Source organism: Anticarsia gemmatalis, chromosome 4 (assembly GCF_050436995.1).
Source record: "Anticarsia gemmatalis isolate Benzon Research Colony breed Stoneville strain chromosome 4, ilAntGemm2 primary, whole genome shotgun sequence".
NCBI classification, from domain to species: Eukaryota; Metazoa; Arthropoda; class Insecta; order Lepidoptera; family Erebidae; genus Anticarsia; species Anticarsia gemmatalis.
The window spans coordinates 8,334,639-8,349,270 of NC_134748.1; the positions used below are offsets into that span (position 1 = coordinate 8,334,639).

The following is a 14,632-nucleotide window of genomic DNA, read 5'->3' on the forward strand; positions in this document are numbered from 1 at the left end:
AAGTAGCCAGTACCATAATAAAGATCTCAAACATTGACAAAAACACGTTTGAACAAAAAATCATTCGTATCTGCTATAATTACTAGTTAAGTTTTTTATAATGTTGTTGTAACATAAGCAGGTACAGATTCAGACATTTCTTGCTTCCAGCAAGCTTATTTTTTGAGATATTACCATGCCATTGCGACGAATTATTACCTCACGTCTAAAACTTATGGTGATTAATTCTTCAATAGACAATAAATTATTGGTATACTGCACTGTAGGAACAAGTACTAAAATAATATTGCCACAAGTTGACTAAGAAAATTTACGGAAAATCTTAATTAAGGCACTATGTACACTCTGGTATTAGTAATGTTCAAGGTTAAATTCATTTTAGCAAATAATAAAGAGTTTGAACAAGTACGAATATACACAGACATATCTAGCAAAACAAACACGCCACACAAACCACTTAACTTACATCGTCCACGAGAAATAGTACAGCTCTATTAAGTAGAAGTTATTTCCGAGGGGTTGTAAATTGAATGACACATGGAATTAATGTCCGCTCGTCAATTCTATGGTTTATTTCTGTTGTCTATATAACAAAGCGCTATATTTTAGCGTTTGAAGGTCGTACGCGTTTATACCGGACAAAAAAGTCTAAATTTGCGTGTTTACTACGTACGTGATTTATCACAATCATGATGAAGAAGAAACAAAATTGAATTAGAAGTTTGGCTTTTTGTAATGTTAATTTGCAATTCTTCAAATATTTCCAAACAATTCTTAAAGGGGAGCCAAGCCCACCAGGCTATTGGGCATTAAGCTAGACCCTCAAAAAGGTGGTATCTAATAGTACGACACCAATCCATCGACATAATATGTTATTCAGTCAAATCATAACGTTTCACTTTCATTGTGTCTATTTGATCAGTGGACTAAAACAACATACTCTTTAAGCACGACAAGGATAAAGGGGCTAACTAATATTTGTTAAACACCTAACTCAAGTGCATCTTGTTGTTTTACTGGAAAACGATAGTATCAATCGATAAGCAATTCAACGTTCAGATATTTGACAACAATGATTCAGAATCGAAGTAATAACATTGTACCAGTTTCGTGCAACTCTAAGAATTGAGGATAAACAACGTATTTCCCAGCGAGCAGTTTCTCCTTCTTACTAACGATAATAACCCTAAGGTGAAATACAATACCATTTCTTCAACGGCAGGCGAGAACGCGTGTGGTCCTATTCGTATTCGCAACTAGTATTTGTAATTTAAACATCGTTATAATAACACGTGCTCAATAGCGCCGACCATTACTATGAACAATGGTTTATTTATTACTATTTTGTTCTTAACATGTATTGAATAAGATATATAGAAGGGTTACAATGTATAGAAACTTTTAAAGAAGAAAATCCTTGTTGATCGTTTGTATAACCAATCCCAGTATACAAGGAAACACTTCAATACTATAACATCCTGACATTCTGACAAATCAAGCATAAAATGGACGTTATAAAATAATGGTCCTCATATTATTTCAACAAGTTATTTGCTACTAACAATAACCTATATTGAATCAATGCGACGAGTTGTTTGTATACGTAATTTAGGTATCTAATGTACAATTCAAACAAAGGAATTTACGTTTTCAGAATTTGTTTTTTCACCGCAAAATTGTGGTTATTGAAATAGCACCGAATGAGGCGACTGGACAAAGTACAATAGTTTACGGAAAATGTGACTTGATAGAAGTATGTTAATAAATACAAAAACAATTTAAGATTCAACCCTCATGGCACAAATACTATCTAACCTTCTCTTATTAAGTTGTCAAATTAAATTGGCGTCGGAACTCCGTATCCTATTGGAATACGAAATTAGTTTCAATTAAATTGCTTTGGGTAACTCAGAAAAGATGTGTAGATAAGAATGGCGACCTCAATTTAACTTAGCGAGGGGAGATCAGTTGACCAAACAAGCGTCATAGTTATAAAGTACAATTTACAAGTGTTTATAGTTCAAGAATAGAAAAGTATAATCATCTGTATTTAAATTGAAATTTATAACATGTTATAATGTTTGCCAGAGAGCAGAAGAATATTTTGTAAGCATAAATAAATAGACAGAGATTGGAGTTTCATTGAAAACGGGAAGAAAGTATTTTATATTACACTAGCTGTAACAGCACTACTGTAACAGTACGTGTTTGTAAAGGTCAGTTTTGAATTTCTGAAGTACTTACATCAGAACGCGCCGAGGCTCGTGATGCGATGGCAGTCAGAAGAGCTGCAGCTGCCGCCCGCACGGCATTCGCTTCTCTACGATTTGAAAACACTTGTGTCGCAAATTCCGAAAGCGATGACTCTTGTATTGCTGTCAAAGAAACGACAAATTTCGGCATTAAAGGGTAAAAAATATTAGTCATTATTTAAGCCCTCTTAACTAGATTGCTACACTACTGCTGTAGGTTATTTTGTATAGCACTTATATTTTATACAGAATATAAATGCCAGAATTTACATAAATTATTTCGGGCTATATGATATAAAATTACTTGCAGCGCCGGAGTAGTCGTTACATATTTTTCTTGATTACAATTTATAATCCTAGTGACATTTAGGAACGCCTACAAGATATGAAATGTATTATGTTTCACTTATTTAAACGAACCTTGTAATAGGTGTGGTTGCATTTGTGCGTAGTAGGCAAGAGCCGCTATAACATGTAGCGCGGCGGCTCGCAGGTCTGCGCGGGCACCGCTAGCGCTCTTTACCACCCCTGATACAGCGTCGCTATTAAACAACTCACTCCATCTCTGAAAAAAATGTGAATATTATTAACATGCCATTTTTTAAACATATGATCGCGATAAAATTATGTCTTAAATTAACAAAACCTTAACTTTATTAAAATTAAACATTTAAAGATAATATTTTTTTTATTTATAGGCTCGCTCACGAACGGATACGGGCGAGTACGCACATTGGCACGTTCGCGCGTATACCATTAGTCGTTTGTGACAGCCAAAAAACACATGAGCTTTACAAGACTTTTTTACATCAATTACAATAAATACCTGAACTGGTATGGCTTCTTCGTGAATCATCCTCAACAATGCAAGTAGAGATAGAATAGCGTCCAGTCTACACGCCTGGCCTTTACAACCTCCCCCAGAAGCACATCCACTCAGAGTCCTTGTCACCAGTCTCACACATTCAATCAGTGTATCTTCAGAGAGCTTACAGTATCGGGAATTTAACACGTATCGTATACAACGCATCAGTTCGTTGAGGTATCCTAAAATGGAATAAATTAGTAACTCTTTAAAGATAGAGGACCCGGTATTCTGTTATTTTTTATTTATTTACTTATTTGGGACAAAAAATAACGGATAACGTTCGTACACAGGTAAATACAATTTTATTGACATGATTTTTATTTCGACTGACTTTATTTAAACTTATCTAAAAATCTAAATTATTAAATTGTTTAATTACGAACAGGGGAAACAAGAAATTGAAGAGTTACAACTCACCCAGCATATGAAAATTCTTCAAACCTATTCTATCTAAACAAGCAAGTAATATTTTGAGCAAGCTCTCGAGGCGTTGGCTTCCATAATCTCCTCGTTCAAATATAACGACACAACGCAACAATACTTTTACTATATGTATATGCAACTGGGTCACTTCTATAGTTTCCTGAATTGTTTGCTGAGGGTATAACTCATCTCGACTCAGTAACGAAATTATGTTCACGTCGCTGCCAATGAACGATGACTTTATCCATGACATCGTTCCATCTGAAATTGAATTTTATTATCATAAATCCATACAATTTTGTTTGGCACTTGTTCTTTAGGTATATTCATATATACGTGTACACAATAGGGTAATTGACTATCAGTCAAATCAGCTACTGATTGTGAAATGTCAAAAACACATTTTAGAGAGAAATATGATATAATGACGTCACTATGTCGCATTTTTGTGCGAGTGCCTAAATATTTCGGTCTGTAATAATTACAATTTCAACGTTATTTACCAAAAAAAATCCATAGCCTGAGGATTTTAGATGAACCTTTTACAAGTACAAGTTCAATCATTTATCGTTAACCCAGTCAACTACCCAATTGTTACTCAAAAATTTTCCGAATCAGCTGGCAAATGTAATTTAAGTGCCATAAAAAAAGCTTTACATTATAATGCTAATGACTTACCACAATGCGGTACATTGTCCATGTAAGCGATAACAAATTGCAGCAAAGAACATAGAAGTATCGTATCTCGTGATGACGCCGGGGGTGAGTTTAGAAACCTCTTACTGTGCTGCCATGGTAATGAACTAAACTCCTTCTTACTTATATTTGATAGCGGAACTAAATATACATAGCTAAAAACATAACATAACGTTAACATAAAAATAACAGCAACCAAAAGTAATAAATTAAGGGCAAAGCATATACTTTCATTCATTTACTATTGAATAAACTTTGCGTTAACCCTGATTAGTTATAGTGTTTTGTCTCTTTCACTCAAATACAGTTTCAATATTGATTGAAAGTGACAAAACACGATACAGCTATTCAGAGCTTACACTACATTTATTAGTGAGACAGTTTAACATAACAAACCTTTCCAAGACATGAAGTGCATCAATAACTTGTCTGTGCGTAGTCGCATTTTGTAGTGCAAGTAGTGCTTTAGTACAGCTGAATAATGGACAGGCAGCTCTCAACGCGGCGAGGTCTCGGGGCGTAGGTCTTAGTGCGAGGGGAGCGGCAGGCGGTGCTGCGGTCAGTAACTTAGTGTTGCCAGAGTGAGCACACCACCAGCGGACGCGGATTGCCGCCCGCCATTCTTCTTCGGCTAATAACCATTCTGTATATAAAAAATAATAATTTTGTGCACTTAATGTTTGAAATTAGAGTTGGTAAACCTAGTCAAGTCATTCGACCAAATGGGTTGCTTAGCGTTACAGGCAGTGACAGTGCCTAATACCTCTTTGAGTTACGATTTTACTGACATTCTAAAAAAAAAAATATTTCTTCAACAATTAACAATCTAAAAGGTTATCTTGTAATAGTTACATTCGATATTAACATTTATTCAACGACTATAAAATCCAATGATTAAAATTTGTGAACTAGGTCTAACGATTACGCGGATTGTAGTGTCAACACACTTTTAATCAATTCACGTTTGCGTTAGCGGACATCATTTAAATTCAACACAATATTGTTAAGAATGGACGTCATCTTAATTAGAAATCAACACAGGAAGCTAAACTTTAGCGAAGTCCTTGAGAATTATTCACTGACACGCGAACTGCATAGTTATAATGATGTTCTAATATTGTTTAAATTTGAATATCTGGTTTCAATACATTCGTATTTCGTGTGTTTCGAATATGTTATGTGTGGAAATGCGGCAAACTAGTTTATACAAACGTATGAATGAAACTTGGATTACTTTTGCTAATACACATCTAAAGCCTAAAGATTATTTTATGACTGTACTAAATATTAAGGAAGAGTGAAATTAAATACTTTTCCTAAAAAGCAAAAACTGAGATTTATATGCATTACCTTTTTTTTTGCCCTTCTTGCCCCATTATAATTATTTTATTAGAAACACGACTTTTTAAATAAATAAAAACAAAATACTTACCTACATACGAGTGTTCGGCATTAGGGCTCGTATTCCAATAGCTATGAACACTAAATGGAAGAGTAGTTCGTTGAGCAATACACTGTGGTAACGCCGGTATTCTGTGCCGAGATGAGTCCAACTCTTGTAAAGCGAATCCCGCCCACGACACCAACGCCAAGATTTGTGACGTCATCAATACTGACATATCATTAGCTGGGAATACTAAAATGACTGAAACATTAACAATATTTGAATATTAATGTATTTTCTACAACTTAATCATGTAATACACAATGGCGTAGCTCGGTATGGATGAGATGTTCAAAGTCCAGGTGTCTTCCTGAGCTCGAAAGCCAATAAACGATTTTTTTTTATATTGTGTCTTGTTGTTTAGGTGTAGAGGGTCCTAGTTTATTTTCTGCACTAGGGCCTTAAACTACCTAGCTACTCCAGTGTTAATGCATGTTTATAAATAATATCAAATTATACACTTCAAGGTTTTACAAAATTACCTCGTATAAGAAGCGACGGCAAATCAGGTATTTTGGACAATTCGTGTCGGCTCACGAAGCAAATGCTATTAAGGACTGACACGCAACTTATTGCACATTCAGGAAACGCTAAGTAATCATCCACCATTAATGACATCCTGAAAAAATAAATTACTTAATAAGTACCATGGTGCTTTTTACGATAAAAAAATTGACTATACTTTAAAAAAATGTACTAAAAATAAATTTTGGCTGTATCATAACGCCATTGCACACGAGTGAAAAAAACCTAGACTGTAATAATCCGTCATCATTAAGAATTTCAACGATTTTAAACATATTTATCTGCATGCGTAATGGCATAATATGCAGCATAACGACGTTTCGACGAAATTATTGAAATTCGTATCAGAGCGATTAAAGATCTTAAGTTTTGCGATGTGACTTTACGATAAGACCTAGTATCGAAAACGTTTACGGCCTATTTCGTCACGTCCAAATAAAAAGCATGAGAGGGAGCATTCCCACTATGTCGTAACGATCGAAATCGTGTCATTCTATATGTGAACACCTCCATTTAAACATATAAGCCATGACACTTAAACTTACGAAAACTACCCGATTATCTGTCGTCACGGCACAGTGGGAACGCGCCCTTAGTATCACCGATGGAAGCTATGCATCTGTTAAGTATTTTCAATCCACTTATAAACTTACTACACAGCGATCAAGCTTCTACAAAGTTAAAATTCATTTAGAAATTACCTTAGCGTAGCAACAATGACCCTCACTCCATCACACTGTATGAACGTGTTGTGTAGATCCTGTTGCCTCATCATAACAGCCAGTTGCTGTAGCGTGCTACGCCGTAACGACGGTTCCAGCGTAGGCTGCATTGTCCGACGCGCTACGAACTCTCCTTGTTCGTCCAGAATTATATCTTGTTTTAACACATCTAGGATTTGAACTAAGCCACCAGTCTGTAGAAAGAAAGTTTTAAAAGTCATTTGTGTTCGGCGACGTATACGTGCACGTGCCCGTATTCGTTAGAGTACGAATAAAAAATGCAGGCAATGAGCTTACAGGAATGTGACGTGCGATTGCATCATCAAATCACTCATTGTACCGGCGAGTATTAGGTCATATCGTCTATTAAGCATACAACCACTGCAACAGGTGTATAATCATATGCTCGCTAGTCTCTCGCATCATTTATTTATAGAAAGTTAAATAAAATATCATACCTGGACTAGTTTTGATGGAGAACTCGAATAATCAACATTAAATTCTTGTGGTTTAACCCTACGCAATGCACTTAGGAGGATATCGGCTCGAAGAGATTCTTTTGGCGGAAGAAATCGATCGTCATCTAAAAATAACAGACAAAAGTGCAAATATTAACTTACTGTACTATAATTTCGAATGTTTTCTTACATAGTGATTATAATTTGACATCTTACCTAACCACTTGCATAATGTATGTGCCGCATCTAACTGCACAGCGACGCAGCGCACGTAAAGAAGTCGCACCAATCCGAATGTCACTTCTGCTATAGACACGCCCATACACTCAGCTATGTCGCGCTCTAACGACTTACATACTGCTTTCCCTGAAAACATTTCATAATTTAGATGATAACATAAAAGGCGAAAACGAAAAATACCTTCTGTACACATTTTCAAACTTAACTGTTCAGCTTACAATTATTTCTGCCACAAGCAAGAAGTAAAAAATATATCTGCCGTAGACGATAATATATTTGAATCAGCCTTTTCATTGTAGATTTTTGGCACTCGATACGACCGTACTAACCCAGAAATGGACCAAAAAGTAAGTTACATGAACCTACATACATTATATTTACGTAGTCAACGTCGCTAAACCTGGTTTTATTTTGCTATAACTCTCCACTGAGACGTCCAGCATAATATTATCTTAGGTCTATCAGTCGTGTCACAATAGTAAATACTTACCTAATTGTGTCTCATGAGCGGCGTATACGTGTAGCAATGGTAGCACAGGCAGTAAACTGGCAAGTAAGCGCCACCAACAACTCTCACTCAGAATGAGCCGACCACGTAACAAATATAACATTATGTCTGAAGCACTTTCTTCTACCTGAAATTATCATAAGTGAATGTCAAACAACATGTAAAGATACATTTGAGAAATTATGTCCAACGATTTTCAACCTGGATATATTGAACAACAGAAGTACGAAAAATAATTACACTAGTCCCAAAAATTAAGGGATATAAAAAAAGAATCCAAATTTTTGGGTGATTTTCAACAAGCTGTAACTCCGAGGAAAATGATCGTACAGAAAAAATAAAAACAACAAATTGTAGCTCCAAGTGTCTAGTTTTTAGATATGACCATGAAATTTTTTTGTCATCGCCAGGTCTGTAGAAATCATACGAAAACTACCAAAAAAAAATTTTTCCTAATTTTTTCCCTCCTAAAAAAAGGTCCACGGGTTTCAAAAAAATTTTTTTGATTCTTTCGTTCTAAAGTTCTTTTAGAAAATTTAATCTTCTTTAATTTGCCGTATTCAAAAAGCCTGTACGACGATTTGCCATGGAGTTATCGTCAATCAAAGCAAAAAAGTTATTTTTGATTTTGATATTCAATAACTCCGGAAATAATGATCGTATAGGAAATCAAAGGAGGGTTTTGAGAACTAAACAATATTCTGTATAAGAAAATGTAAACATCTTCTAAGAAAAAAATTTTTTTTGAATTGAATTCTCGGACTGAAAAAAAGACAGAAATTCGCGAAATTAAGGATATTTGGATAACTTGGTATAACTTTGGATAAAATGGATGAACGAAGGATATCGTCGGTAATTTTTCAACCTCAAAGTGTCCCCTAAAATCCCTCAAAAATTCAAAGCGCTGCGATTTTTTTTTCATTGTGCCCCGAAGCTTCAAATTCTTTGTTGTTGCAAAAATCACTATTGTGAGCAATTTTGTGATTTTTATTCATTTTTTTAATAAAATTTTTTTTTTCTCTCTAAAATCTTTATTTTTTCGATTAAAAAGCAAATCGCGTGCCTATGCTCACTCCACGACATCGTCGAGCCCGATTGGCTTATGCGCATGACCATCACGATTGGGGTCGTAGACAGTGGACCAGTGTCTTATGGACTGACGAATCTCGATTTTGACTTCATGGCAGCGATAGACGATCTCTCGTTTTGCAATTTGCTTTTCATATCTTTGGGTCATATCTAAAAACTAGACACTTGGAGCTACAATTTGATGTTTTTATTTTTTCTGTACGATCATTTTCCTCGGAGTTACAGCTTGTTGAAAATCACCCAATAATTTGGATTCTTTTTTTATATCCCTTAATTTTTGGGACTAGTTTAGTTCGAGTTTGAATACTTTTTTTTTACAAGTCGTATATGACTGGTCATAAAAGTTCGGCAATATCAATTATAATTGGAAACAGAAGTTTTAACAATCACTATAATTAAATTATTGTGATTTCTTACCTCTTTAACCTTCGAAGATAGACCATGACAACATATCTCAGTCAATATTCCGACATCGTACAATAACGTTAAACATTTCTCATTATCAGACTGAAAGTTATCATCACCTACCAATACAGACTTCACCATTTCCGCCAATAATTTATAGAAAGTAGTTTGTACCCACTCTAAGTTATGAGCCATTAAGTTCAAACCTAAACTACGAGCAACAGACCAATCACTTTCATTCATATCAAGGTCTTTAGTCTTCTTCAACAAAATATCCGCTATTTCATACAAAAAGTTCTCATTTTGAAACAGTTCCAAAGCTGGAAGTGATTGCTTTATACGAGTCAGAATAGTCTTGGTATTATGAGACTTCTTATTTTTTACAAATTGGACAGCTTCGTCCATGCTCGAAAAAAGCTTTTTGAGTTCTCTGTACTTGCTTTTGTACTCTTGATTGACGGCTGTACGGGTATTCTGAAAAAATATAATATATAATATAATCCATGTACATACAATGATATGTACCCCTAAAACCAGAATAAGTAGGCAGAGGTGAACGAAATAGTAATCCATGTCGCGAATAAGCTAAAAATCTATTCAAACAAAACTGGAGCATACTTAAAACTAGATGGTTGTGATGGTTAAGCCTTTACCTGCAAAACAGCTTCTATATTTTTACTCAACTCAGGATAAAACAGTTCTATGGCTGGATCGAGCTGAGCTAGTTGCATAGCAGTAATTAGTGTGGTAGGTGGGAGTGCAGAGTCCTGAGCCCAATGCAGTAATTTGTCTGCGCATAACACGAGACGTAACCACGCTAAACGATGGTGCGTCCTGTCTGGGTCATCAAAGAATGATTTCCTGAAATATAAAAAGGAAATTAAGCAATTTTCTAAATATACGTATACGCACTTACGCGTCCGTATACGTGCGTGCACGTTGGTATGTGGACAGATTTTGTCGTAATATTGTAAACCTAAAATTACCACTACCTTAAAAGATCTATCAATTTAAATCAATATAAATTAGTGCTAACAAAAATGGAGTTACAATTACCTGTATTTTAACAACAGATCGCCAAGCAGTCGCATAACCATACAACTTTTGTGAGATATATCTCTGTGGACTTTAGAGACGTGATCCGTGTTCCAGAAACTGCTATTGATGCAGTCTAGTAATAGTCCTATCAGGCTGTCTACTAGACATAAACATGTGTTCAATTCTTTCTGCAAATTGAAAAATGATCATAAATAGTAGTTGCACTAATATAACCCTGCAAATACTATACTATTGACAGGGGCCGAAACAAGTTCCGAGGTCAAAAATACTGATTTTACTGACCAAAAATTCAAAAATACTGACCAAATACAGACCATTTCTAAACCGTTTTTCAGGTGAACGGTGTGAAATAAAAAAAAATACAGTCGAATTGAAAAGACAAAATCCTTTTTAGATGTCGGTTAAAAAGATTATTTTCGGTTATTGGTCTCCATCATCCCCATAGTCAACCAGCACCGCCTTTTTATTGTGTTAAAGAGCTTTTTCTATTGTTAGTAAAGTTTTCGATCTGGTCTTACGAATTTTTAATCAGGTCTTACGAATTTTCAATCAGGTCTTACGAATTTTCAATCAGGACTTACGAATTTTCAATCAGGTCTTACGAATTTTCAATCAGGTCTTACGAATTTTCAATCAGGACTTACGAATTTTTAATCAGGTCTTACGAATTTTCAATCAGGTCTTACGAATTTTCAATCAGGTCTTACGAATTTTCGATCAGGTCACGTGTCCGGACGCGAGTTTAGAAGTTTTTAAAAATTACAGAAAAGTGCGCAACGGCGCTAAAAAATTTTCACTTTATACTATTGATTTCAAAAAAATAGTAAATTTTAATTTGCTATTCTATTGAAGTCATGTGATGCTGTAATGGATGTATACATATATTACGTAGATCATCCACATAATATCGAGCATCCAAAGCAGCCCTCTGATATCATTACTGGGCAAATCGAGAATGTAAGATTGGCCAACAGCTAAGGAAAACCAAAAAAATATCGTTGAGTTTGGAAAAATACTGACTATACTGACCGATTTTCGAAAATACTGACTTTTACTGACCAGGTCCAAAAATACTGACTTTTACTGACTTTACTGACCTGTTTCGGCCCCTGTATTGATAATAATATAAGTTAAATCTGCTTTCTGGAAATATTTTTTTTTCCAGAAAGCATTATGGACCTTTTGTTGTTACGTCGTGACAAATAGTACAATCTGAAATTGAGTGCCCCTGTATTCTTCCACTTTTGCTGAACTTGTCCCAAATATTAAAATTAATGTGATTTGATTCTTACCATATCCAGAATTTCAGTCTTATCGACAGCATCAACTAACACAACACTCCTCGCCATAATAGACAGAACCGCATGTATAGTATCCAATGCATACACTGGAGCAGGCATTTGCCTAAGAGTTGCAAGCCCATCTTCTTCAAGTGGCGTGCGGGGATGACTCTCCCCAGCTATTTCTTGTAATTCTAAATGCACTCCATCGTCTATATCTTTGTGTTCGTCTGAAATCTGTAAAAATATGAATATAATACATAAGAATTTGCTTGTTTCCACACCCATACCACGAATTTTGTTTAACATTATATGCCAAATATATTGTCTTTAAACCATTGCTGCTTCTACAGGTCTTATTGAATTGCTTAACGGGTCTTAAGACACGATGAGAATTTTATAATTATGATAACCGTTTTAAACTCAGCAGTCCACCCGCGACCAAGACGGATATGGGTCGGTCGAAACATCGGGTAGCAAATATGGGTAATTTAAGTGCCGTTTAGCAATTTAGTACTTTAAGTAACTAACTAAACTACCTATATCTGGCACAGATAACTGGCAATTAAAAAAAGATAATGTTACAAATTGTATTCAGACCTTGTTTGCTTCATGTACGAAATCCAACGATGAGAGCTGCAAGAGCCTTGCTCGTAAGGCTCGTGTGATATACAGCAGCACAAACAAGGCTTCCTCAGGTCGTCTCCCATGGTTACCATCTGATATTGTTAGTAAACTCTGCAATGTGAAAATATACAACAATTTACCAGCGAATTCTGGAGATGAATAGTTAAGCTTATATTAAGGAAACATACTGTAACAACAGTTAACTTTAAGTTACAGTTAATTCTTCTGCAGTCACTGATCCTTTGATGTCATTCATGGTTACTTGAATTTATTTTGTAGCAATAGCTATAACTTTGAGTGTCACTAACGAAAATTGAGTGATGTTCTCATTTGTGCCTTAAATTAATTTACTCTTTTCTTAGAGTAGACTTGTGTTCAAGAATTGCTAATGAACTTCGAAAAAATAATATTTTACCTTTATTATCTCAGGTCGGTTGAGAAAGATTTCTGGTGGAAAGTCTCTTAGAAACACATCACGGATGAACCTGCAGCATCTTCTAGTTGACTTCAATAGTCTCAGAGCATCTTCCACAAGCAACAGTGTCTTTTTATCTGACTGACATAGATCAACCCATGGGAACAACAATATCTTAATACTGTCTGCAGCATTAGTACTGAAATATAAAGATTATCATAAAAGATTACAACTTCATTACATGCTTTATAAGAATCACTTTTATATACTGTTGAAAACATTTAAAAAAAATATTCTTATATCATGGTGAGCTCAAAGCCTAGGCCCCTCTCTAATTCTGAGAGATGACCCTTGCCCAATAATTGGACAATAATTAGTAAAAGAAAATAAATATATTACCCCTGATAAAAAATATTACCTTAATATGGCACTTACTTTTTCTGTCTATTGATGTCAGAATCATTAGATACTGATGTTTCCTTTGATGATGGAAAGTTAGGTCCTAAATTGTAATACCCACTGCTTGAACCACCATCACTTTCGGAACTGTAATTCAAATGTTTTTGTCTTTATGAGGTATCATACATAAGTCAGATACTTCAGGTTTTAAAAAGGCTCTTTATTATAAAAGACCTATAATGTTAAAGGTCTTTTATATAAAAACTCAACAAATACACACCAAATTATATATCTTTCAACAAACCTTGTCAGATCTGGTATGGTCAGCCTTGGTATAGCTACATTACAATCAGACTCCACTGTATTTATAAACCTCAGTGTTTCCAACACGTCCTCATATACTTCTGATGCATCTGCAGCTATCTTGTGTTTAACTTTGCTCAGATTTGAAAGGATTGTTGGGATCCCAAACTCTCTAACAATGTAAGTGCCAGCCTTAGTCTGAAACATTCAAATTATTTTCATTCCTACTTACATACTATTAACATTCCTTCTAAAATTAACATGAGTAGGTATCAATTCTATAATTTTACCGTATTTCAATACCGAAATCTATAAGAAAGTTGTACATGACTATAGTCATTGATGATTCAGATTGTCTTCTACAATTATCAATGTACGCTTGGAATAGTACTAATACCTCATTCTTAAGAAGATTACCTTAATAGTTTTTAGGAGTAACTCAAGAGCTTCACTTTGTAAGGAAGGCTGTGGAGTGAGAAACCAAGCCAGAAGTGCCTCAAGCAGTTCTCTCGTACCAGATAACTCATCATCCAACTCCCAACCGAGACGTAACTTTGCTGTCAACAACTGAAGAGACCGTTCACGAATTTCTTTCAACGGGTGGCCTAGAAATAATTGAACAGTAAATCATAATAACTAATAAGTTACTCTCGAAACATATATCTATCATCCAGAACAATTTCCCACATCCAATATTCAGAATACTTACTTAATTTTTTTATGTATATGGAAAGAATTTCAGTTGAAGCCATTATTTATTAGACCAAATGGAAAATTAACTACTTTGAATAAACTGTTAGATTCCGGCATTGTTTTGTTTACATGGCTGTCAAAAACTTTTTGAACGATGACATATTGACCATAGACAATCCCGAGTGACAAAACTGATTTTATGCTAATTACGAAAATTCTGCCGAAG

The 14,632-nt window shown here is 34.9% G+C and overlaps 1 protein-coding gene across 1 annotated transcript in view; it reads right to left on the reverse strand.

Moving 5' to 3' along the window:
• Positions 1-14,553, reverse strand: part of LOC142972439 (rotatin-like) — a 32,717-nt gene extending 18,164 nt beyond the window's left edge. The window contains exons 1-22 of the mRNA XM_076113554.1: positions 14,423-14,553; positions 14,131-14,318; positions 13,715-13,911; positions 13,447-13,557; positions 13,012-13,210; positions 12,570-12,707; positions 11,982-12,206; positions 10,687-10,856; positions 10,284-10,491; positions 9,643-10,104; positions 8,119-8,263; positions 7,605-7,754; positions 7,389-7,513; positions 6,910-7,124; positions 6,166-6,302; positions 5,672-5,884; positions 4,636-4,882; positions 4,222-4,394; positions 3,538-3,804; positions 3,079-3,299; positions 2,673-2,817; positions 2,245-2,375 (exon numbers count right to left, since the gene is read on the reverse strand). Of these exons, the coding sequence (XP_075969669.1) occupies positions 2,245-2,375; positions 2,673-2,817; positions 3,079-3,299; positions 3,538-3,804; positions 4,222-4,394; positions 4,636-4,882; positions 5,672-5,884; positions 6,166-6,302; positions 6,910-7,124; positions 7,389-7,513; positions 7,605-7,754; positions 8,119-8,263; positions 9,643-10,104; positions 10,284-10,491; positions 10,687-10,856; positions 11,982-12,206; positions 12,570-12,707; positions 13,012-13,210; positions 13,447-13,557; positions 13,715-13,911; positions 14,131-14,318; positions 14,423-14,465 (4,110 nt within the window). The 5' untranslated portion in view covers positions 14,466-14,553. The remainder of the gene's footprint in view (positions 1-2,244; positions 2,376-2,672; positions 2,818-3,078; positions 3,300-3,537; positions 3,805-4,221; positions 4,395-4,635; positions 4,883-5,671; positions 5,885-6,165; positions 6,303-6,909; positions 7,125-7,388; positions 7,514-7,604; positions 7,755-8,118; positions 8,264-9,642; positions 10,105-10,283; positions 10,492-10,686; positions 10,857-11,981; positions 12,207-12,569; positions 12,708-13,011; positions 13,211-13,446; positions 13,558-13,714; positions 13,912-14,130; positions 14,319-14,422) is intronic.
• Positions 14,554-14,632: the final 79 nt, after the last annotated feature.